We start from the raw sequence: 26,163 nt of genomic DNA, 5'->3' as shown, positions 1-26,163 counted from the left end.
TTGTGCAGGAAAATACCCTACATTGGCCCCTGATTTGGAGACTAATTTGGCTTTGTTGTGAGTTTGTTTCATTTGGGAGGGTTTAGGGCAGGGGGAGGGTGTCAGTCAAAATCAGGCTGTAATAAAACTTAGAAACTCAGTTGCATCCATAACTGCAGAGCATCACCCCATAACAATTAATACATGATATTTTGCAGCATCTACAAATGTATCCGTTTATGCAAAAAACTTGAGGAATTAGCTCCTGTCTGAAAAATGAACATCTGTTAATACATTATTGCTAAAATGAGATCTGAGCCTTAAATCCATTTTCTTAAAGCATATATAGGAAAAAGACCTGAACTATAGCTTCTTAGATGAGAATGGACCAAAAGATGAAGGAAGAGCTACAGGGTTACGAGGGACAGGAATGTCAAATTGATGTATTGTGTGTAAAACGTTTCCTAAGCTATAGTGGTCCTCAGTTTAACTTAATAGCATAAGAAATAATTAATAACCTCTATTGGAGTTACTAAAATAAAACAGATTAAAAAAAGGTTTTGATGTTACAAAAGAACCCAACAATTCTGGGATAAAATCCAAACAATTTTAAAAAATCCAGCTTTTTTGACTATATGTCTCAGCTGTCAATTCACTTTTATCAGATGTCCACAAGCCAACACAGTTTCCGTCAATACAATAGAGTGCTATGTATTGCCTCATAAAATAGTGCTGGCTGGTTCTTAAACCACAAAGTACTTACTGCCACATCCAGAGTCGCTTTTCAGGCACACTTTTGTGTTACAAACACAAGCAAAGCACAAAAACAGTGCCACTCTAGGCCATAGCTCCCAGGGGATTTTCCCTTTTCCATCTTTCAGTTCCACCTGCCTCAGGTGCTACTGCAGGATTCTTCTGTGTTTGGTTAACAGGGCTTTCTCCTCAGCAGGTTCCCACTGCCTCCCCTCCCAGGGGACTCTGACAGCTTCGTCTGGGGGACCCAGACCCCAGCCACCATTATCCTCTTCTGCCACCATCCCTTCCTTACTGACTGCCTGGCTCTATACAGACCCAGGTGCTGCCCTTCCCTTTTAATTGGCCAAATGGGACACCTGTTCTAGCACTGGGGTTCTGGACCTGCTTCATCTAAAGGGGCCAGCCTCCCTGCAACATATTTGGTTTCACAGTAAAACCCTGAAAACCCTGATCCTGAAAACCTTTATGCACATGCCTAACTTTGGGTAACTGAGTAGTCCGGTGGAGGTCAGTAAGGCTGCTCACTTGCTAAAAATTAAACACAAGTATAAGCACCTGTGGGCACAAGATTGTGAAGGATATAACTGAACCAAAAGAGATGGAACACATCTCAGATCTAGCAGGAGTTCCATCTTTTGAAAAGGTAGCACATAATGCAACAAATAAAATAGAAACCAACTGAAATGGATTAAATATTTTGGATGTTTTTCTACATTTTCAAAAATATTGATTAAATAACAACACAGAATACAAAGTGTACAGTGCTCACTTTATATTATTATTTTTATTACAAATATTTGCACTGTAAAAATGATAAACAAAAGAAACAGTATTTTTCAATTCCCCTCATACAAATACCGTAATGCAATCTTTTTATTGTGAAAGTGCAACTTACAAATGTAGAATTTTTTTTGTTACGTAACTGCACTCAAAAATAAAACATTGTAAAACTTTAGAGCCTACAAATCCACTCAGTCCTACTCCTTATTCAGCCAGTCCCTAAGACAAACAAGTTTGTTACATTTACAGGTGATAATGCTGCCGGCTTCTTATTTACAATGTTACCTGAAAGTGAGAACAGGTGTTCGCATGGCACTTTTGTAGCCAGCATTGCAAAGTATTTACATGCCAGATATGCTAAACATTCGTATGCCCCTTCATACTTCGGCCACCATTCCAGAGGACATGCTTCCATGCTGATAACGCTTGTTAAAAAAATAATGTATTAATTAAATTTTGACTGAAGTCCTTGGGGGTGCATCGTATGTCTCCTGCTCTGTTTTATCTGCAGTCTGCCATATATTTCATGTTATAGCAGTCTTGAATGATGACACAGCACATGTTGTTCGTTTTAAGAACACTTTCACTGCAGATTTGACAAAACACAAAGAAGGTACCAGTGTGAGATTTCTAGAGATAGCTACAGCACTCAACCCAAGATTTAAGAATCTGAAGTGCCTTCCAAAATCTGAGAGGGATGTGATGTGGAGCATGTTTTCAGAACTCTTAAGAGAGCAACACTCTGATGTGGAAACTATAGAACCTGATCCACCAAAAGGGAAAATCAACCTTCTGCTGGGGGCATCTGACTCAGATGATGAAAGTTAACATGCGTCAGTCTGCATTGCTTTGGATTGTTATCGAGCAGAACCTGTCATCAGCATGTACACATGTCCTCTTCAATGGTGGCTGTTTTACATTGTTTTATTTTTGAACGCAATTATTTTTTGTACATAATTCTATATTTATAAGTTCAATTTTCATGATAAAGAGACTGCATTACAGTACTTGTATGAGGTGAATTGAAAAATACTATTTCTTTTGTTTTTTACAGCACAAATAGTTGTAATAAAAATAAATATAAAGTGAGCACTGTACACTTTGTATTCTGTATTGTAATTGAAATCAATATATTTGAAAATGAACAAAACATCCAAAAATATTTAAGTAAATGGTATTCTATTACTGTTTAACTGTGCAATTAATCGCGATTAATTTTTTTTCAATTGCTTGACAGCCCTAATAGAAACACTTCCCATACTAGCTTTTAGTCTTTTAAGTCTAGAGAAGTAGAAATCTTACCAAAAAAAAGAAGACCAACAAATTCCACAATTTTGGCCAGATCCTCATCTGGGGCAAATCAGTGTTGGCAACTTACACTAGCTCAGGGTCTGTACTCCCATATATTTTTTTAATCTTAAAATGAAAGCGAGGAAATATGTCCAACAAAATAATTGGAGGCCCTAAAATTGTGGACTCTACAATGTTTTACACACATGAAAGTTCTCTCATCTTGCAGCTAAGTCATGTTTTGGAGGGTTTCTGCTTTGCACATTTCAAAAAGACAGTGACAATCTTCCTCATGCATAGGATCCCATCTGCAGCCTGCCTGCACAGGGCTCTGCATCAGACTGCACATTCTCTTTGCACAGCCTTTTGCTTTTAGATTTGCCTGTCTCTTGACGAAATTTAGAAAAGGCTCCCACATTTCACTGCCCTCTCCCAGTTTATTCTCAGCACAGGCTGACGACTCAGAGTGCAGTCCTGTGCATGGGAGTTACTCCACTGGCTGGATCCATGAAGAGCCATTGCAAGAGTAAGAATGGAAGGTGGGTGGTTTCTAGGAGCCACCTGCTTCTTTTTCTTATCAGCCACAGGAATGTGAGGTGGGAAGAGGGAGGATCTAGAGTCATGTAGCTTTCTCCACCCCACTGCCTTCACCTTCCATCAGTGGATTAGTGTGTCGACCCTTCACACTGAGAAACACTGTGTAAGTATAAGAGTATATATTTTATAAATGGATTTTCCATTTAGAGAGTCTTTGGTTTCTGAACTACGTAAGTCCCCTCGCTCTAATGAAAAATGGACCACAGTTAATCAGTCTTCAGGAGCTAAAGGAGAGCAAGTGACTTCAGTGGGGCAGGATTGGGTGCTGAACTTGTAATTCATAAAGAAGAAAGGAATTCCTGAAAATAAACACAGCTGGAATACTGTGTCCAGATCTGGGCACCACATTTTAAGAAAGATGTAGACAAATTGGAGAAAGTCCCGAGGAGGGCAACAAAAATGAAAAAAGATTTAGAAAATCTGCCCTACTGGGAAAAGTTAAAAAATAGGGCACGTTTAGTCATGAGAAAAGAAGACTGAGGAAGAAACTTGATAACACTCTTCAAATATATTAAGAAGTGTTAATAAAGAGGAGGGTGATCAACTGTTCTCCATATCCACTGATGGTAGAATAAGATGTAATGGACTTAATCTGCAGCAAGGGAGATTTAGGTTAGATGTTGAGAAAAACTTGTCTAACTATTAGGTTAGTTAAGTATTGGAATAGGCTTCCAAGGGAGGTTGTGCACTCCCCATCACTGGAGGCTTTTAAGAATAGGTTAGACCAGGAGTCAGCAACCTTTCAGAAGTGGTGTGCCGAGTCTTCATTTATTCACTTTAATTTAAGGTTTCGCGTGCCGGTAATACATTTTAACGTTTTTTAGAAGGTCTCTCTCTATAAGTCTATATATTATATAACTAAACTATTGTTGTATGTAAAGTAAATAAGGTTTTCAAAATGTTTAAGAAACTTCATTTAAAATTAAATTAAAATGTTGATCTTATGCCGCTGGCCCACTCAGCCTGCTGCTGGTCTGGGGTTCTGTTCACCTAGGCTGGCAGTGGGCTGAGCGGGGCCTGCAGCCGGGACCCCAGCTGGCAAGGGTCAGGCAGCCAGAACCCCAGACCAGCAGCGGGCTGTGCAGGGTCGTGGCCGGGACTCCAGACTGGCAGTGGGCTGAGCGGCTCAGCCTGCTGCCACTCAGGGGTTCCATCCGCCGGCTCCTGCCAGCCGGGATCCCTGCTGCCAGACTCGCTCAGCCTGCTGTTGGTCTGGGGTCCCGGCCCTGCCCATATACAGTGGGTATCTACCTTCTCCCTGGTTCTGGCCCATTCTCTTCCTCTCTCTGCACTGAGCTGAGGATGGGAGTGCAGAAGGGTGAAGGGTCTGGCCAGGAGCTAGAATGAAGGAGGGGGCTCAGGTTTGGGGCAGGAGGTGTGGGTGTAGAGCGCTTACCTGGGGCAGCTCCCATTTGGTGTGAGGGGTGCAGGTGGGAATGTGGGGGGGGGTGCAGGAGCTCCTATTTGGTGCTCAGGGTGGGGGTGGGGATATGGGGGGTGCAAGAGTCAGGATGTGGGGGGTGCCTGGGGTGTTGGGGGGGCTGGGTGTAGGGAGCGTGCAGGAATCAGGGCAGAGGGCTGGGGGCATGTGAGGGGGGTGCAGGTATCAGGGAAGGGGGGGCTGCATAGGTGTGGGGGTGCCAGAGTCAGGGCTGGGATCGTGGGGGGTGGGTGGGTGAAGGAGTCAAGCAGAGGGCTGTGTGTGTGTGTGAGAGGGGGTCAGGGCAGAGGGCTGGGGTGTATGTGCAGGGCGTCAGGGCAGGGGACTAGAGGAAATATACCCCTATTCCACACACACCCCTTCCCCAAGGCCCTGCCCCTGCTTCTTCTCTGCCTCTGCTGGGAGCAGCAAGCACGCTGACTCTGCTCCTTCCCGACCCCCTCCCTCGCAAGGGCCATCAGCTGATTGGCCGGCAGGGAGGGAGGGTGCGACAGAGAGGCGGAGGAGGGGCAGGAACCCAGCACACTATGGGAAGAGGCAGGGGAGACAACAGGACCAAGCTTCTGCCTCCTGCCCCTGCGGGGGGGGGAGCGGAGGGTGGAGAAGAGTGGGCTGGGTTGGGCAGGATTTTTAATCGTATGCTTCTGCCTGCAGGAGTCACAGCAGGCAGCATCGTGCCATTAAAAATAGGCTCGCATGCCATCTTTGGCATGTGTGCCATAGGTTGCTCACCCCTGGGTTAGACAAACACCTGTCAGGGATGGTCTCAGCAGGGGTTGGCCTAGATAACCTCTCAAGGTCCCTTCCAGCCCTACCTGTCTCTGATTCTATAATTATTCCCATTTAAATTAGGTTGTATATATTTATATACTGTTGGTTCTAAATGTAATGAAACGTTCCTCACAAAGAATAAATCATAATGTGAAACCTATTTCTTTTGTTGGTTACTTTCAGGACTTCACCATGACCCTTTATCTGAGACACTACTGGAAAGATGAAAGACTGTCCTTCCCAAGCACCAACAACCAAAGCATGACATTTGATGGCAGGCTAGTGAAAAAAATATGGGTTCCTGACATGTTTTTTGTACATTCCAAGCGCTCCTTTATCCATGACACCACCACTGACAACGTCATGCTACGGGTCCAGCCAGATGGGAAGGTACTTTATAGCCTCAGGTAAAGTTGCAGTCACAATTTTAGTTATTAGTGAAAGGGATTAAATTGATTCCTATATTTTATTGTGCAAAGCTTATATACACACTATCATAACCTTATTCCCAGATTTGGACCTTAGCGTCCAAAATATGGGGGTTAGCATGAAAGCCTCCAAGCTTAGTTACCAGCTTGGACCTGGTACTTGCTGCCACCACCCAAAAAATTTGAGTGTTTTGGGGCACTCTGGTCCCCCTGAAAAACCTTCCCTGGGGACCCCAAGACCCAAATCCCTTGAGTCTCACAACAAAGGGAAATAATCCTTTTTCCCTTCCCCCCCCCCCAGATGCTCCTGGAGAGATACACAGACACAAGCTCTGTGAAACTACACAGAGTGATTCCCCCTCTCCGTTCCCCAGTCCTGGGAACAAAAAGGACTTTCCTATTCCCCAGAGGGAATGCAAAATCAGGCTAGCCAATTCAACACACACAGACCTCCCCTGATTTCTTCCTCCCACCAATTCCCTGGTGAGTACAGACTCAATTTCCCTGAAGTAAAGAAAACTCCAACAGGTCTTAAAAGAAAGCTTTATATAAAAAAGAAAGAAAAAATACAAATGTTCTCTCTGTATTAAGATGATACAACACAGGGTCAATTGCTTAAAAGAATATTGAATAAACAGCCTTATTCAAAAAGAATACAAATCAAAGCACTCCAGCACTTATATTCATGCAAATACCAAAGAAAAGAAACCATAGAACTTACTATCTGATCTCTTTGTCCTTACACTTAGAAACAGAAGACTAGAAAATAGAACTACTTCTCCAAAGCTCAGAGACAGCAGGCAGACAGACAAAAGACTCAGACACACAAATCCCTCCACCCAAAGTTGAAAAAATCCGGTTTCCTGATTGGTTCTCTGGTCAGGTGTTTCAGGTGAAAGAGACATTAACCCTTAGCTATCTGTTTATGACACGCCCCCCAAATTGCAGACAGTGGGGAAGCTCACTGGCGGCAATTTCCTTCTAGAACTTGAAAATAAACAGATCAATACAACACATGCACCTTTACATATACTACTAAGTATATAACTAACAGACTTTTACATGTTAAGAACACTTTTTAACTACTGGATTCTGGGAAACTCTCACGGGTGAGTGCATCAGCAACTTTGTTAGAAGCTCCTGTGATGTGTTGAATTTCAAAATCAAAATCTTGGAGAGCTAAACTCCAACGAAGAAGTTTCTTGTTGTTCCCCTTGGCAGTATGAAGCCACTTTAGTGCAGCATGGTCAGTTTGTAGTTGGAACCGCCGTCCCCAAACATATGGGCGTAGCTTTTCCAGGGCGTACACAATGGCATAGCATTCCTTTTCACTGACTGACCAGTGACTTTCCCTCTCAGACAGTTTCTTGCTGAGAAACACGACAGGATGGAAGTTGTGATCTGTTGCTTCCTGCATGAGCACTGCTCCTATACCACGCTCAGATGCATCTGTGGTTACTAGGAATGGCTTGTCAAAATCCGGGGCCCTGAGTACAGGGTCAGACATGAGTGTTGCCTTAAGTTGGGTAAAGGCTTTTTGACACTTATCAGTCCACTTAACGGCATTTGGCTGGGTCTTTTTGGTCAGGTCGGTCAATGGGGCAGCGATTTGGCTGTAGTGTGGTACAAATCGCCTGTAGTATCCGGCCAAGCCTAAGAAGGATTGGACCTGTTTCTTTGACCTTGGGACAGGCCACTTTTGGATAGCATCCCCCTTGGCCTGTAGGGGGTTTATGGTTCCTCGACCCACCTGGTGCCCCAGGTAAGTCACTCTGTTTTGGCCTATTTGACACTTTTTGGCCTTAACAGTTAGTCCTGCCTGCCTGATGCGCTCAAAGACCTTTTCCAGGTGGAGTAGGTGTTCGGGCCAGGAGTCTGAAAAAATGGCCACATCATCGAGGTAGGCAACTGCAAATTCTCCCAGTCCAGCTAGTAGACCGTCTACCAGCCTCTGGAAGGTGGCGGGTGCATTTCGAAGGCCGAAAGGAAGGACATTGAATTCATACACCCCCGCATGGGTGACGAATGCTGACCTCTCCTTGGCAGGTTCATCTAGCGGTACTTGCCAGTACCCCTTGGTTAAGTCTATGGTAGAGATGAACTGGGCACGTCCCAACTTTTCCAATAGCTCATCAGTGCGTGGCATTGGATAGTTGTCCGGACGAGTTACCGCATTTAGCTTACGGTAGTCCACGCAAAAGCGTATTTCCCCATCTGGTTTGGGTACCAGAACCACTGGAGATGCCCATGCACTGGTCGATGGGCGGATTATACCCATCTGTAGCATGTTCTGGATCTCCCGTTCTATAGCAGCTTGGGCATGAGGAGACACCCGGTAGGGTGGGGTTCTGATTGGGTGAGCATTACCTGTATCAATGGAGTGGTATGCCCGTTCAGTCCGTCCTGGGGTGGCTGAGAACAATGGGGCGAAGCTAGTGCACAGCTCCTTGATTTGTTGCCGCTGCAGACGTTCCAGGGTGGTTGAGAGGTTCACCTCTTCCACGCCACCGTCTTTTTTCCCGTCGTAGTAGACACCGTCAGGCCACTCAGCATCATCTCCCTGGACTGTAAACTGACAAACCTGTAAGTCTCTGGAATAGAAAGGCTTGAGAGAATTAACATGGTACACTTTAGGCTTTAGTGAGGAATTGGGAAATGCTATGAGGTAGTTTACAGCTCCCAGGCGCTCTTGGACCGTGAATGGCCCTTCCCATGATGCTTCCATCTTATGGGCCTGTTGCGCCTTCAAGACCATAACCTGGTCTCCTACCTTGAAGGAACGTTCTCTGGCATGTCTGTCATACCAGGCCTTTTGCTCTTCCTGAGCATCCTTTAGGTTCTCTCTAGCAAGGGCTAAAGAGTGTCGGAGGGTGCTTTGTAGGTTGCTTACAAAGTCCAGAATGTTAGTTCCTGGAGAAGGCGTAAACCCCTCCCATTGCTGCTTCACCAACTGTAATGGCCCCTTAACCTCATGACCATACACAAGTTCAAATGGTGAAAACCCTAAACTGGGATGTGGTACAGCCCTGTAGGCAAACAGCAACTGCTGCAACACTAGGTCCCAATTATTGGAGAATTCGTTGATGAATTTTCTTATCATGGCCCCCAAAGTTCCATTGAACCTTTCCACCAGGCCATTGGTTTGATGGTGGTACGGGGTGGCAACCAAGTGATTCACCCCATGAGTTTCCCACAGTTTTTCCATGGTCCCTGCCAGGAAATTAGACCCTGAATCTGTAAGGATGTCAGAGGGCCAACCTACCCTGGCAAAGATGTCTGTTAGGGCCAGGCACACAGTGTTAGCCCTGGTGTTGTCTAGAGCTACTGCTTTTGGCCATCGGGTAGCAAAGTCCACTAAAGTCAGTACGTACTGCTTTCCTCTGGGCGTCTTTTTTGGGAAAGGGCCCAGAATATCCACAGCTACTCGCTGAAATGGGACCTCAATTATGGGGAGTGGCTGGAGAGAGGCCTTGACCTGGTCTTGAGGCTTACCCACTCTTTGGCATACCTCACAAGACCGGACATACTTGGCAACATCCTTGCCCATCCCCTCCCAGTGGAAGGACTTCCCCAACCGGTCCTTGGTTCTGTTCACCCCAGCATGGCCACTGGGATGATCATGGGCTAAGCTTAAGAGCTTCCCCCGGTACTTAGTTGGAACCACCAACTGTTTTTGCGGCTGCCATTCTTCCCGGTGTCCACCAGAAAGAATTTCCTTGTATAAAAGTCCTTGGTCTATAACAAACCGGGATCGATTAGAAGAGCTGAGAGGCGGTGGGGTGCTCCGTGCCGCCGCCCACGCTTTCTGAAGGCTGTCATCTGCTTCCTGCTCAGCCTGGAACTGTTCCCTTGAGGCTGGGGTCACCAGTTCTTCCTCAGACTGTGGACTTGGGCTTGGTCCCTCTGGAAGCGATGTAGGTGATGGGGTTGTTTCCGTTGCTGGTGAACCGCTCTCCGCTGGTGCACCTGAGGGTATTTCAGGCTCTGGCTGAGCCTTTTGGGTATGGCTGTCGTGTGCTTTTGCCAGTTCTGGCTCGCTGGCGCCCTCTGGCGTTGAGTTTGAAGATGTGGTTGCACTTGCTGGTGCTGGTTGCTGTTCCAGTTCCGGGCCTGGGACTGGAGATGCTGTGGCTGTTTCAGTGGTAGGCATGGAATCCGGGTCCACTACCTCTGTCTGGGTCTCTGGTAACACAGACGGGGCCTCTGTGGACGGCTCAGGAACAGGAATGGGTCTGGAAGCTTGCCTGGTTTGGCTACGGGTAACCATTCCCACTCTCTTGGCCCGCCTCACCTGGTTGGCCAAGTCTTCCCCCAGTAGCATGGGGATAGGATAATTGTCATAGACTGCAAAAGTCCACATTCCTGACCAGCCTTTGTACTGGACAGGCAGTTGAGCTGTAGGCAAGTCTACAGCTTGTGACATGAAGGGGTAAATTGTAACTTTGGCCTTTGGGTTGATGAATTTGGGGTCAACGAAGGATTGGTGGATAGCTGACACTTGTGCCCCCGTGTCTCTCCACGCAGTAACCTTCTTTCCGCCCACTCTCAAATTTTCCCTTCGCTCCAAGGGTATTTGAGAGGCATCTGGGCCTGGGGATCTTTGGGGTGATGGTGGTGTAATGAATTGCACTCGCATGGTGTTCTTGGGACAGTTGGCCTTGATATGTCCCAGTTCATTACACTTAAAGCATCTTCCATCTGATGGGTCACTGGGCCGAGGTGAGTTACTGGAGACTGGTGAGGTTGAAGAGTAGGGTATCTGTGGCTTTACTTGGGTGGTATGTAGGGTCTTTGGCTGTCCTCGGTTGTAGGGTTTATGGTCTGTGTGCCCCCTGGGGTAATCGTTCCCCTTGACAGTAGTTTTTTTGCTTTCTGCCAGTTCCATCCATTTGGCTCCAATCTCCCCCGCCTCAGCGATAGTTTTGGGATTTCTATCTTGTATGTACCGTGTGATGTCTTCAGGAACACCATCCAAGAACTGCTCCATTTGTATGAGGAGGTTCACTTCTTCCAAGGTTTGAATGTTGTTTCCTGTTAACCAGGCCTCATAGTTTTTTGCAATGTAGTAGGCGTGTTTGGGAAATGACACCTCTGGTTTCCATTTTTGGGTTCTGAAGCGCCGACGGGCATGATCTGGGGTTATCCCCATCCTGTATCTGGCCTTGGTTTGAAAAAGTTTATAGTCGTTCATTTGCAGCTTAGGCATTTCAGCTGCCACCTCTGCTAAAGGTCCACTGAGTTGTGGCCTTAATTCTACCATGTACTGGTCTTCGGGGATGTTGTACCCAAGACAAGCTCTTTCAAAATTTTCCAGGAAGGCCTCGGTGTCATCACCTGCCTTGTAGGTGGGAAATTTCCTGTGCTGTGGAGCAATAATTGGCGCCGGGTTGTTAGGGTTGGCTGGCACATGCAGCCCAGCTTTTGCCAAGTCCAGTTCATGTTTTCTCTGTTTTTCCTTTTCTTCATTCTCTTTTTGTTGTTTTTCCATTTCTCGGCGGTGGGCCAACTCTTCTTCTTCTTGCTTCCTTCTGTGGGCCAACTCATCTTCTGCTTGTTTCCTTCGGTAGGCTACCTCTTCTTCTTCTAGTTTTCTTTTGTGTGCTGCCTCTTGGGCTGCCTGTTTGATGCTTTCTTCCTTTTCTTTCATCTCCATCTGTCGCCTGTGTTCAGCTTCTTTGATTTGTTCTTCGGCGTCAATCTTTGCCTTAGAAGTCATGGTTCCTGTTTTCTTGTGTTGGGGTGCCCTCCGGTGTTTATCTTCTGAACTGCAACCTCTCTGTTGCCTCCTGAAGTCTGCCTAGCAACAGTGCTTTTTTCCTTTTCTCTCTCTAGCTAATGTTCAATGAAGGGAAACCAGAAAAACCACTTTATTTGCATGCATATAAGTGCTGGTACTTGCTTCCTAATGGGAGGGCTATTGCATGACAAAAGACCCTCAACAGTCTTCTCCCTTAACATGCAAACCACAAACTGCTAGAGAGAGCAGAAAAAAAATTCTCTCTGGTTCCCTTTTAAAACCAAACTGTTTCTCTCTGCTAAAAAGCCCTTAGCAGAGAAAAGAAAAATATAATATTCCTACTGGCTTCTGGATTCTGTCTATATCCCGCCGCTGCTACACCATATCATAACCTTATTCCCAGATTTGGACCTTAGCGTCCAAAATATGGGGGTTAGCATGAAAGCCTCCAAGCTTAGTTACCAGCTTGGACCTGGTACTTGCTGCCACCACCCAAAAAATTTGAGTGTTTTGGGGCACTCTGGTCCCCCTGAAAAACCTTCCCTGGGGACCCCAAGACCCAAATCCCTTGAGTCTCACAACAAAGGGAAATAATCCTTTTTCCCTTCCCCCCCCCCCAGATGCTCCTGGAGAGATACACAGACACAAGCTCTGTGAAACTACACAGAGTGATTCCCCCTCTCCGTTCCCCAGTCCTGGGAACAAAAAGGACTTTCCTATTCCCCAGAGGGAATGCAAAATCAGGCTAGCCAATTCAACACACACAGACCTCCCCTGATTTCTTCCTCCCACCAATTCCCTGGTGAGTACAGACTCAATTTCCCTGAAGTAAAGAAAACTCCAACAGGTCTTAAAAGAAAGCTTTATATAAAAAAGAAAGAAAAAATACAAATGTTCTCTCTGTATTAAGATGATACAACACAGGGTCAATTGCTTAAAAGAATATTGAATAAACAGCCTTATTCAAAAAGAATACAAATCAAAGCACTCCAGCACTTATATTCATGCAAATACCAAAGAAAAGAAACCATAGAACTTACTATCTGATCTCTTTGTCCTTACACTTAGAAACAGAAGACTAGAAAATAGAACTACTTCTCCAAAGCTCAGAGACAGCAGGCAGACAGACAAAAGACTCAGACACACAAATCCCTCCACCCAAAGTTGAAAAAATCCGGTTTCCTGATTGGTTCTCTGGTCAGGTGTTTCAGGTGAAAGAGACATTAACCCTTAGCTATCTGTTTATGACACACACACACACAAATCAACCGATAAATGACTGAATAGCACAATAAAGCATTTAAAAATATATACATTATAATCTCATAAAGCATTAATGTGTTTGGAGAGGCAGAGTGGTTTAGTAATGTAAAAACAGGACTGAGAGTCAGGATTTGGAACTCTGTTCACAACATTATTGCCACTGACTTGGTGGCCTTAGGTGTTCGCCACTTATTGCCCTTCCCCCCAGTCAGTGCCGTCGTGCCACAACTTGTCTCTCCTGTGCATGCAGTCTATTGAGAGCTGCCTCTCTCTACAGCCCCTCCAGCAGCCAATCTCCCCTATTGCTGTGGTTCTCAATCAGGGGTCTAAGGCCCCCTGGAGGGGGCGGGGGCATGACCAGGTTTCAGGAGGTCCACCAAGCAGGGCTAGCAGACTTGCTGGGGCTCAGGGAAGAAAGCCAGAGACCCACCACATGGGGATGAAGCCTGGGGCCCCGGGCCCTGCCACCTAGGTCTGAAGCCAAAGCCTGAGCAACTTAGCTTTGCGGTGCCCCGGGCCATTGCTCTGCTTGCTATCCCCTAATGCTGGTCCTGGCTTTTATATGCAGAAAAACAGTTGTTGTGGCACACATGGGCCGTGGAGTTTTTATAACATGTTGGGGGGACCTCAGAAAGAAAAAAGGTTGAGAACCCCTGCACCCCTTGGAACTCTACCAGTTCTGGGGCCTTTTTGGCCCTCCCACGCCTATGGATGGTGGGAAGCAGGATTTGGCTCATAGAATTCTATATAGGGACTTTCCCAGAACAGTTGATTGTGTTAGTTTAAGAGCAGCCATACTGGGTCAGAACAATGGTCAGTATAGCCCAGTACCTTGTCTTCTGACAGTGGCTGGTGCCAGATCTTCAGAGGGAATGAACAAAACAGGGCAGTTTCTCAAGTGATCCGTCTCTTGTCATCCAGTCCCAGCTTCTGGCAGTCAGAGGTTTAGGGACGCCCAGACCATAGGGTTGCATCCCTGACCATCCTACCCTCCATGAGCTTATCTAAATTATTTTTTTAGCCCAGTTATACTTTTGGCCTTTACAGCATCCCCTGGTAATGAGTTCCACAGGCAGACTGTGCACTGTGTGAAGTAGTACTTCCTTATTTTGTTTTAAACCTGTTGCCTATTAGTTTCATTGGGTGCAGGGCCGGCTCCACAGTTTTCGCCGCCTCAAGCAGCGCGCCAAATTGCCACCGCAGGCGGCGGGAGCAATCCGTGTGCCCTTAGGGCGGCAGGCGCGTTTCTGCGGCAGTGGCAATTCGGTGGCAGCTTCTATGTTTAGCTGAAGCCGCCCCGGACAGCTAAACATAGAAGCTGCCGTGGAATTGCTGCCACCGCAAAAACGCGCCTGCCACCCTAAGGGCACATGGACTGCCCCCAACGTCCGGGGCAGCAATTTGGCACGCTGCTTGGGAGCAAAACAACAGGGACTGCCGCCCCTTGCAGATTGCCGCCCCAAGCACCAGCTTGGAATGCTGGTGCCTGGAGCTGGCCCTGACTGGGTGACACCTGTTTTTTGTGTTACGTGAAGGTGTAAATAACTTTTTCTCCACACCATTCACAATCTTATAGTCCTGTATCATACACACCTTAGTCGCTTCTTTTCCAGACTAAACTGTCCCAGTCTTTTTAATCTCTCCTCATGTAGAAGCTCTTCCATATCCTTAATCGTTTTTGTTGCCCTTCTCTGTACTTTTTCCGATTCTAATATATATCTTTTCTGAGATAGGGTGAGCAAACCTGCATAATAATGTCGTTAAAATATTTTGTGTCTTATTATCTATCCTTTTCCTAATGGCTCTTAACATTCTGTTAGCTTTCTTGACTGCTACTGCACACTGAACAGATGTTTTCAGAGAACAATCCACAGTGACTTCAAAATCTCTTTCTTGAGTGGTAACGGCTAATTTAGACCCCATCATTTTGTATGTATAGTTGGGATTATGTTTTCCAACGTGCATTACTCTGCATTTATCAACACTGAATTTCACCTGCCATTTTTTTGCCCAGTCTCCCAGTTTTGTGAGATCCCTTAGTAACTCTTCACAGTCAGCTTTGAACTTAACTATCTTGCACAATTTTGTATCATCTTCAGACTTTGCCACCTGACTGTTTACCCCCTTTTCCAGATCATTCATGGTTCCACTACAGATCCTTGGAGGACACTGCTTTTACTCCCTCTACTGTGAAAACTGACCTTTTATTCCTACCCATTATTCCCTATCTTTTAACCAGTTACTGATCCATGAGAGGACCTTCCCTCTTATACTATGACAGCTTGCTTTGCTTAAGAGCTTTTGGTGAGGGACCTTGTCAAAGGCTTTCTGAAAGTCCACGTATACTATATCTATGGGATCACCTTTGTCCATAAGTTTGTTGACCCCCCTCAAAAACTTATAATATTTACTTGTCTGCCTTCATGTGATGTAATTGAACTGGACTCTTTTTTGTTTGACTGTTTCTCTTCAGTTCCTACCTGTACTTTATCAAGTTCCCATTGCAGTGCCAGCTGGATTGTGAGCTGATAAGGTAGATTTAAATACTGATGTCCCTCCAGCCGTGCCCCATTTCCTAGTGTGCTTAATCCTCTCCTAAAACAAAGAACAGTTCCTTTGATAGCTCACCAAGAAAGAAAAAGCAAGCCATGGTCTCTGAAGGATATTCCCAGGACAGCAAGCCAAATCAGGGGTAAACGAAGGAAACAAGAGAATCTCACGGCATTATATAATGTCATCTTGATCAATTGGTCCATCAGCCCTCACAGAGAGAGCACCGATCACACGTCATTCATGCTGTTCTATCCAGTCCTTCGGCCATCTGCTGGCCATGCATCTGATCACTAGGCCATGAACTCTGTAACCAGGGTATATAGCTACAAAAGGGCCTGGCTCCCACTAACTCAAGATTATAGTTGGAGCAACTCAAATGACAGTTACTTAGACATTAATAATAATTGCATCAGAATAGAATAGAACGTGAATAAAAATTCCTGAAAATAATTATGATAATCTAACCTTGAAAAGACAAAGATTGGTAGTTCAAAATCTCTTTTTCCCAGCAATGGTCACAGCCTGAAAAAGTTTCCTATATGAAACAGAAGTCTGAATAATGGACCTAAGATACCTGACCATCAGTAAATCTGAGGATAGTATTGTGAGAGTTCCCCCTGGAGTGCCAACTGGAACTGGGGTACTGCTGAGCCCTCTGAATCACCAGTCTGGGCTCCCTCTCACACTGTGCTGCTGTGACAAGCCGCAGAGCCGCTCCTGGTCCTACACTTCCAAGGGCATTCACATAGGCAGGGACACACCCAGCTGCAGTTACATGCAGGCTCTCTGACTAGCCACTGCATGAACCAACAGTAGAGAGGCTACAACCAAGATAACCACTATCTCCCCAGTTACAAACCCCCACTCTAGAATATAAACCCAAAATTATATGATTTTGTGCTGCACAGGAAACTGTATAGCATAAGCTCATAGAGTTCGGCCTTGCCTCAATGTGAAAAGGAAATACAACAGCCCCCTGAACTAAGATTCCCAAGCACTTCACTCCAAACATACTGGTTTAGATTAAAACATAAAATAAAATTATTAACCACAAAAGATAGATTAGCTACAAAAGCAAATTACCCAGTAAACACAAACTAAGCTTAACATACTCGAAAGATAGGATTTGAATTAACAATCTCTCACCCTGACTGATGATGCAGGCAGGTTGCAGATTCTTATGGCACAAGTTACACTTGTTTTGCAGCTTGGAATCTCCAGGTTTTTCTTACACGGACCAAAAATCCCTTTAGCCTGGGTCCAGTACTTCCTCCAGTTTAGTCTTTGTTCCTCAGGTGTTTCCAGGAGTGCTCTTGTGTGAGGAGTGAAGAACACAGATGATGTCATTCTCTGCCTTACATAGCTTTAGCATATGGTGAGCACTCTTAGTCCCAAACTCAGTTTGTGGAAAAACGTGGACATCTCAAGATGGAGTCCAGAGTCATGTGGCCTGGTCACATGCCCTGGCATACCTTGCTGAGTCATAGCAACCACTACTTTTGGGCTGTCTGGAACATTTACAGGAAGGTTACGTTCTTCCAGAGTCCATTGTCTTTGCTGATATGTCATCAGCACTGTCTGGCTTCTTCATTGTTGTACCAGAAAGGCTAAATGTGGGTGTCACCCAGAGTAAGCATATTTGAAATACAGATACATAGTCAATATTCCTACAAAACTGATACATGCATACAGATAGGATAATCATATTCAGCAAATCGTAACTTTTCCAATGACACCTCACATGACCATTTTGTACAAAATGCATCATAATTGTGCCATAATCATATCATCATAATATCACTCTGAAGAATATGGGGTGCAATGTTACAGATATAACTCCTGATTTATTTTATTTTTTGTATGTGGAGATAGAATCAGTGACATAATCAACCAAATAAGTAGCCTTCAGCAATCTCTGACAGAGCCAATAATCAGTACTTCTGTCTTTCCTGGCTTCAGCTTGAGGATGTTATGGGACAGATATTGCCAAATGACCCATAAAGAACTGGTCAGAGATAAAATTGCTGTAGGATACTCTGAAGTAAGAATAAAGTGAATAGGTGAGTATCATCTGTATAGCTATGCAAGTGCAGATTATCTCTCTCTGAAGGACATCACATTAAAAAGAAGCAGAATCTGACAAATACTAGTTCTATGAGACTGCCATGAAGTAGCATGATGACAGATATAAATTTAAACCATGAGAGTTTTGACATTCTGGGATGCAGTACAGACCAGTGAGGGGCTCTGTTACTCCTGCCATGCAACCCTGGGTGCCTCAAAATTTCACTTTTCTAGCTTCCAACTTGGGTTGCTCACAATCAGCCTGCCAGCATGCAGGTCACATCCTGAGAATCTGTGTTTAGCCACAGCCCTGGTCCAGCAACTCTGGCCTCAGCAGCCTGTCAGCAACACACCAGCCACACTCTGGCTTTCACCAGCCTTGGTTACTATTTGCCAATGGTGCAAGTACAAATCATTTCTTGCCGGTACGCTGCACTCATGGGAGGGATACAAATGAGGGGCACATGACCTCCCCCACTTGACTTCACCATGTGTCTCCTCCCCACACCACCCCAGCCTGGGTCCCCGTGCTCTCCCCATGATTCACATCATCCCATGTTACCTTGTGGTGGGGGGGCTCTGTCCTCCTCCTGCTGTGCTGGAGACTTCTGCTGTACAGATCCCAGGCAAGAGGACACAGGAGAGACAGCTGCGTGGAAGGGCTGGGGGTAGGGCTGGGAGCAGTACAGCCACGCTGTAGGAGCTGCCGGCATGGGGCCGCTGGATGGCCCCACATTCTGGTCATTTCCCCACTGTGGTTTCTGGGAGATCAAGGCTATCCGGAACTGCAGCAGCAAAAGGAGTAGAAGAATATGAGGTTGCCTGGCGGCTCCATGCTCTGCTCCCTTACCCACTGCAGTTCACGGGAGAGCCCTCTAGCTGAGGTCTCTCCTGGAAACCATGGCAGGGAAAGGAGCAGAACCCCCAGCCCCGCCCTTTGCCCTTCCATGGAGCTGTGTCTCCTTCATCTTTACAGCAGCCCCACTGGAGGGCAGGGCTGGGGGCAGTACAGCCATACCAGAAGAGCTGTCAGCATTGTGCTCCTTTCCCCACTGCGGTTCCCAGTGGGGAAAGGAGCAGAACACCGGCAGCTCCTCTGGTGACTGTACCGCCCCCACCCCGTCAGCCCTGTTCTCTGAGGGGGCTGCTGTACAGACAAAGGAGATGCAGCTCCATGTAAGAGCTGGGGGTGGGGCTAGGGGCTCCTCATCTGTCTTTCCGGTGTGCTGTACCAGCTATAAATATCTTACTGCTATGGTGTACCGGACCATACCACTGTATTTGCACCACTGCTATTTGCAGAGTGAACCCAACACTCTCTGAGGCCCAGATTCCCCTCCCAAAACATGTGTTTTGCACTGTCCAGCCCTCTCCTGGACATTGCTCCCCTAAGGGGATCAGTACTCAACAGCTTGCCACCTTAAATGGAGTTACTCAAACAATTCACAACACTGGTTAAACTTTGATTAAAGAAAAAACAAGTTTACTTAACCACAGAGAGATTACTTGTACTCACAAGCTATGAGCCATTAAAGTTGGAAACGGTTACAAGAAAAATAAAGGCACAATGCTTCCTAAACTTAACTAACTAGGTTTGGGTCAAGATGAAGTTCTTACTACATGTTTTCAGTACATTGCTGACCAAACTCTTAGGCTAGGATCTGCTTTCCAAAGTTTATAGACTGTTTATTTTATCTTCTTAGGTGGAAAAGAGAGGTGGAGAAGGAGAGAGAACTTGGGGTTGTTTTGTCCCTCACTCGTATAATGCAGTCACCCTTTGAAATACGTTTTCCTGAGAGTGACCCCTAGATAAAGTTCTTTCCAGCTGAGAGCAAGGAGACATGGAATGTGTTGTCAGAAGGAGACTTCATGCTGTTTCTTTTCACCGGTGTATGCTCAAATGCAGATTTTCTTAGTTTTCTTTCTTCCTCCTCTCACTTTCTGAGGATTCTGTTTACTGCTTATATGCAAATTGAGGTAAACATACACCCATTTGTTTAAGACAGACCTGCCTGACCAGTTTGATCGTATCAGGGTTATGTCAGTTTGAACATATGCCTTTAACATCATACAGTGGGATTTTGTAACTTTACACATAATGTTTCTACATAGGCTTCAACATGATATTGTTGACCAGTGAGCTATTGGTTTTCAAATGATACCTCACACGCTATATTTTGTACAAAGATTATTACAGTAGTATGTAGAGTGTGAATACAGGCGTGCATTCTGTCACGCCAGGTTATCCAGCTAGTCCAACTATGGATGTTAAGCTAACAAAGGAAACCCAAAGAGACTAAAAATTACAATGCTCACATTGGCAGCCATTGGTAAATCAATATCTACCCCCAGTAATGCAGTCTGTATTGTGGTGAGTGCTAGAGTTTGACTGGGATTTTTCAGACTTGCCAAAATGTACTAGACACATGTGTAACTGATTATTAATATTTTTTCCAATGCCTTTGGCAGAAAACATAATTTGAAAACTGATGAAAATTTGAAAGCTCCCCTACTGTCAAAAATGTTTCTCCACTTACCAGAGCAGGCAAGAATAGGATGTAAAGTGTTATACCAATTATATTAGACCAGTAAAAACCAGCAGGATCTTATTAAAGGGGACAAGGCAAAGATGCCACATTTATTATGATAACAATTTATGACTAATAACTAATATCTTAATTCTTATACACACACATTATACCTATTACCTATACACACACACACATACACACACACATTATACCTAATACCTATACACACACACATACATTCACACACACACATCCACATTCATCAGGTGTTCTGCAGCTGCTGCATAGTTACCAGTCCTGAAGATAGCTTAAGTTCATGGCTTGATTTTGCAGCTTGGGTTCGTAGCTTGTGGCAGCTAACTGGCCAGGAAAGCTGGGCACAAGGCTGAGCTGGATCTCTGTTGGGCAGGCACCGATGTTCTTCCATGTTGGCAGCAGAACGTTACCCAAAGTCTCTCATCTCACCCTTCTTTTTTATAGGCTTTTAGTTTGGATTCAAAGTCTATAGGTCTTGCTGTGTCACGCTGCCTCTGGGTTTAGACTGATCACCCATCAATTGCAGGCGTGACTTTCAGCCTTGGACCTGGCTTTGATCTTCCTTCTGTTGTCCTTTTCTTTTTAGGGTGGATGCTTCTTACTTTGTTTAGGGCTGTTGTCTAGGTCTTCAGCCGTTGGTATTTGAACTTTATCTCATCAGGACAGGCTGGGGCTGGAGGTTGATTCCATCATTCATACATACCTCATTCACACATCTAAACTAAACTAATAAGATTACAGCAGGGTTTGCAAAAATGAAGGTTGGAGGAAGCTTTTACAAAATGGAGCGAGTGTTTTAAAATGGGGTTTGAATTACAATATAGAACAGAAGTTACAGTATAGGCAAGTGTAGTGAATGGTGAACAGAAGTTACATTAATAAAATGAACAATTGAAAACAATTTCATTTATCAGTTCTACAAAAGAACACGTTGTGTGTCTGTATCACTTAGTAATACCTGGCATAGACACTTGAGAAAAAGTCCCATGTCAATGAGAGGTTTGGCTGGCTAAGGAGTACAGAATCTGATTTTAAGAATATTTGAGACACTCCAATCTCACCACACATAAATTCACACAATTTACAAGGTTTAGTTATAACCACCCTACACAAAAATAGTATTACAACTTGTCATAGTATAATTCCCAATTCTGGACCTTAGCGTCCAAAATATCGGTACTAGCATGAGTTTTCCTAAGCTTAATTACCAGCTTAGATCTGATAAGCTGCCACCAATCAGGAATTTTCCAGGGCCTGATACCCTCTGGTCCCCCCAAAACCTTCCCTGGGGACCCCAAGACCCAGATTCCTTGAGTCTCACAACAAAGGGAAATAAGCCGTTCCCTCCCCCCTCCCTTCTTCCTCCCAGCTCCTTCCCGCCCTGGGAACACTAGGAGATCACCTGATTCAACTTTTTGAATCACCACACCGAGAGGAGTGTTACCTTCCTCCTCACCCAGAGGCAATACAAGCTGCGTGAATATAACACAAAGAGAAAATTTATCCTTCCCTTCTCCCCACCAATTCCCTTGAACCTTAACTAGGAGAAAAAAAATCAAACAGGTCTTAAAAAGCAAAACTTTTAATAAAAAAAGAAAAAAAAAGTAAAAGGTTTATCTCTGCACTTTAGATGGTAAACAGTTACAGGGTCTTTCAACTTATAAACAATAGAAATAAACTTTCTCCAGCAGAAACACAATTTAAGCTACTTCCAGCAAGTACACATATGTAAATAAAAAAAAAAACAAATTAAAAGACTATGACCGCCTTTTCTTACTCACAATTCTGAATAGATAAGAGACTGTAGCAGGGAGACTGGCAGAAACCTGGTTGCACCTCTAGTCCCGTCCAGGACCCAGAGAGAACAGAACCAAACCCAAAACCCACAAACAAAGGCTTCCTTCCACGAGATTTGAAAGTATCTTGTCTCCTGATTGGTCCTCTGGTCAGGTGTTTGCAGGTCACTGTTTGTTAACCCTTTATAGGTGAAAGAGACATTAACCCTTAGGTATCTGTTTATGACACACCTTTTAAATGGCAAACTAAATAGAAAAACGTATTATTATTATTGTTCAAGTAGCACCGACAACATGCTGGGCACTTTATAAACACTGAAGAAAGGAGTTTAATACTATTAAAATTTAAAGCACTGTAAAACATTTTGTTTAGCGATTAGTCTGAATTTATACCGCATATTCAAACTCAGGTTCTGAATTCTCTGGATCTGAACATCTTATCTCTATACTGCATCAAAACAAAATCCCAGATCCACACACTCACAAATTAGGTGGTTTTAAATCCAGACCTCAGTTCAATCAGAACTTTCCCAAATTTCGTAGTGTTTGGATTTGGTCCATTATTATGGAGGTGACTAAGCAACTCCATAGGTAAGGTTGCATTGAGATTTGCACTTTGAGCAGGACTAGAAGGGGAGAAGGACAAGAGGGCTGAGTTGAGGGGGGAGGGTGGGGAATTTGTTTTTAAAGTTAAACACAATAAACAACCATGTAAGTGTTAAGCTGACTGCCTAGCATTACCCTGATCACTTTGCTTGTATATTCACCAAATTTTGACTTTGTAGGAATCTTCACTCTTTGGGGCCAGAACTGTGTCTTCAACTGTGTGTGGAAAGCACCTGTCACGTTTTAGACAGCACCACAAGCTAAATAAGAAATCTGAGCACAACACTTACTTTCAAAGAGTAACAAATACAAATGAGAGTGACATCAATGGAAATACAATGTGACTAGAGATTAATAACATAAGGGTTTACAAGAGCAGGCTCTGTTAGTGCCTCAGTTATCTAGTTGTTGACTGTCTTAAACTTCTTATGGTTCATAGATTGTTCTCTCTCTATAATCTATAAAATTGTTCCCATTTATTTTCCCACCGCCAGTGTTTATATCAGCTGGGTTTATAATTACCTGATGCTTCTTGTACAAAATCACAAAACTAGCAGGGCCACCCAGCGGATTCAGGGGGCCTGGGGCAAAGCGGGGGAGCTGCAGCATTTGTACTCACCTGGCAGTGTTCCAGGTCTTCGGTGGCATTTCGGCAGCAGAGGGCCCTTCAGTCACTCCATGTCTTTGGCAGCACTGAAGGGCTCCCCACTGCCGAAATGCCGCTGAAGACCCAGACCGCCGCTGGGCCAGGGCTCACGGGGCCCTGTGGGGCCTGGGACAAATTGCCCCACTTGGCCCCCCTCCCCCCGGGCGGCCCTGAAAACTAGCCTGTTAAGAAATAAAATAATGAATTGTTCTTAGCAAGGCCAGAGCTTTTGATTTATAAGGTGGAACATTTCAATGTATTTTCTTTTCAAACAAACTTAGTAGGACTAGATGTATTTCCTGTGCCCCCTAGTGGATGATATAAATGATAGCTAGTTAGACTGTGATAACATTGATAACATTTCACAGAATACTGATGTACTTCATCAGTAACACCAGTGGTGTAACTACAGTGGTGCAAGTGGGGCAGCTCAGGGCCCATGAGATTTTTGAGATCCAACCAGAGGGGCTTCTGGGGAAGAGCAGGGGCAAAAGGGGGTAGCTGGGATGCAGGGATCCCTCCAGCAGGGGTGATCCTGGCATGAGCAATTGGCAAGGATGCATGGAGAAGGCATAGTGAGATCGCAGTGCTGGAGGATGCATGGGGGCACGTGGGGTCCCTGGAGACAGAAGACACAGCCCCCCTAGAGACAGAATGCAAGGAAAAGCATCAACCATTTTGCATGGAGCAGGAGAGAGGGACAGCTGGGGTAGCTTGATCAAAGCTGCAGGGAGGGGAGTTGGAACAGAACTGGGCGGAGCTGGGGGCTGAATCGGTGCTGTTGGGGTGGGAGAACGGGGTGGAGCGGAATTCAGGGGGCCTGGATCAGGACTGAGGGGATGGGTGCAGACAAGGTTGGAGATCAAGGGGAGGAGCTGGGGGAAGGCTTGTGAGAGCCTAAAATGGGGTTGGGGGGGTAGACCAGGATGTGGGGAAGAAGGGGAGCTAAAAGAGCCTGGAGGGGAGATTGGATTAAGGCTGGGGAGCTGAGGGCTGGACTGGAGGCTGAAGGAAGGTTTGAAGGATAGCTGGGAGGGGTGGATCAAACTGGAAAGAAGAAAACAGTCTGGAGGGTAGCTAAGAGGGAGCTGGGGGATGAGAGGGCTGGACTGGGGCTATGGGAGAATTGGACAGGAGCTGGGGAGGCAGCAGGGCTGGACTGGGGCTGTGATGGGAAATGGAGGGAGACAGATTTCAGAATTTGAAAAGGGCCCCCCTAACCTATTCTTGCACCAGGGCCCTGTTACACCACTGCGTAGTTTGACAACATGGCCATTTCCTGCAATATCTATGGGAGATCCTACTGAATTACATTTAAATAGCTTTGGCGTCTGTTGTACTAAAAATGCAAAATTTATATATTATTGTGGAATTGTCTGTAACTTCTCCAGCAGGGAGAAGTGGCCAGTGTAAACCCTGGGGAAGTGTTATGAGCTTCAAAGGACTATTTTAACCAATGTGCCAGACAAGAAGGAACTTTTGAGACAGGCACAGTATAGTGGGTTTCCTAAGAAATACCTGGGGTGAGGTAAATGCAAATTCCCACCTCCAGACTCAACCCTTTGAAGCTATGTCCTGAGTAGAAAACTATTGTCTGACTGACTACCTGTTCACAATCTCTATCAAAATCCCCAGCCGTAAAAAGGAAAGGCCAACCTATGATTGTGGGTTCTTGTTCTGAGCAAAAGCTGTTATGAACTTATGACCATAGACAAATCCCTTGGTGTCGTTTGAAGGACAGAATTCTACCAGAGCCCTTGTTGGAGTTGGGGTGAACTCTGGTAAATTTATTAGCATGTGTGTAGGTTCTGGTATTGTTTTAAATGTTTCTCTGTAATTCTTTCACCTTAAAAATAAATATGCTTGCTTAGAAAGGGCTGCATGTTAACTTATAACCGTGGGTAATTATGCTGTTTTTAGCCACTGAGGAGAAAGCAAAGCAGGCCTTCTTAGGCCATGCTGACTTGCTGCAGAATTCATAGTGTAGGAAGGGACCTGTGTAGCCTTGAAATACCCTGGTCAGGAGGCAGAGAGACATGGGTCTCCACCCAAGAGAGATGATGACTGAGAAGCTGGAGCCTTGAGTGAGTTACTTGCTGTACCATGAGGGGGAAATACAGGTGCAGTTGCCCTGAACAGTGACACGTAGGACTGCCAATGCATTGATGGTTATCTGAATATCAATAAACTATTCTTTACAACTGGAAAGCAGATGACAAAGCTGGCATTCTCTGAAAAGAGAGACTTGGCATTTCAAGTGGGCAGAAGTTGGGCTAATAGCCTTATTTTTTTCCCTTTTAATTCAACCCCTGGTAATATGTGGGTTTATTTGTGGGACTATATTTTATTTGATACAAAACTAACTTGCAGTTTTATTTGTTTTTCCTTTACCATTTTTCAGTCATAAAGAGAACAACATTTTTAAACGTGCATTTTTCATTTCTAGGGTCACAGTAACTGCAATGTGCAACATGGATTTCAGTCGCTTCCCCCTGGACACACAGACGTGTTCACTGGAAATTGAAAGTTGTAAGTAAGCAGGATACATAGGCCAATATTTTCAAAAATGGGAGCCTAAAATTAGGCTCCTAAATTTATGTAAGACACCTAAGTAAATGGCCTATTTTTCAGAAGTACAGAGCAACCTGCAAGTCCGACCAAAGTCCACAAACTGAAAACAACTAGGAAAGCTTTTTCTCCACTCTCTTTCAGTTACAATAATAGTAAGTGTGGTTTACCTCAGATAATCCCACTGCACTGTACTACTCAACAAATAAATGAATGTACCTAATATGCATCACAAATTTATCCAGAGTACAAACTAAAGATACATTCAAACGAGCATCCCCATAGAGCTCCTTTTTCTAAATCTGACCTAACTTTGAATGT

The 26,163-nt window shown here is 45.0% G+C and overlaps 2 protein-coding genes across 5 annotated transcripts in view; one reads left to right on the top strand and one right to left on the bottom strand.

Moving 5' to 3' along the window:
* Positions 1 to 26,163, bottom strand: part of PM20D2 (peptidase M20 domain containing 2) — a 242,824-nt gene that overhangs the window by 147,567 nt on the left and 69,094 nt on the right. The window lies entirely within an intron of this gene.
* Positions 1 to 26,163, top strand: part of GABRR1 (gamma-aminobutyric acid type A receptor rho1 subunit) — a 105,120-nt gene that overhangs the window by 55,761 nt on the left and 23,196 nt on the right. For both annotated transcript variants that reach the window (XM_030555921.1, XM_030555919.1), the window contains 2 exons: positions 5,798 to 6,021; positions 25,721 to 25,803. In XM_030555921.1, coding sequence (XP_030411781.1) covers positions 5,798 to 6,021; positions 25,721 to 25,803 — 307 coding nt within the window. The remainder of the gene's footprint in view (positions 1 to 5,797; positions 6,022 to 25,720; positions 25,804 to 26,163) is intronic.

The sequence above is a fragment of the Gopherus evgoodei genome, chromosome 3 (assembly GCF_007399415.2).
Source record: "Gopherus evgoodei ecotype Sinaloan lineage chromosome 3, rGopEvg1_v1.p, whole genome shotgun sequence".
NCBI lineage: Eukaryota > Metazoa > Chordata > Testudines > Testudinidae > Gopherus > Gopherus evgoodei.
Note: the sequence above shows the minus strand (reverse complement) of the source record. Positions and strands in the feature narration are given on the sequence as shown.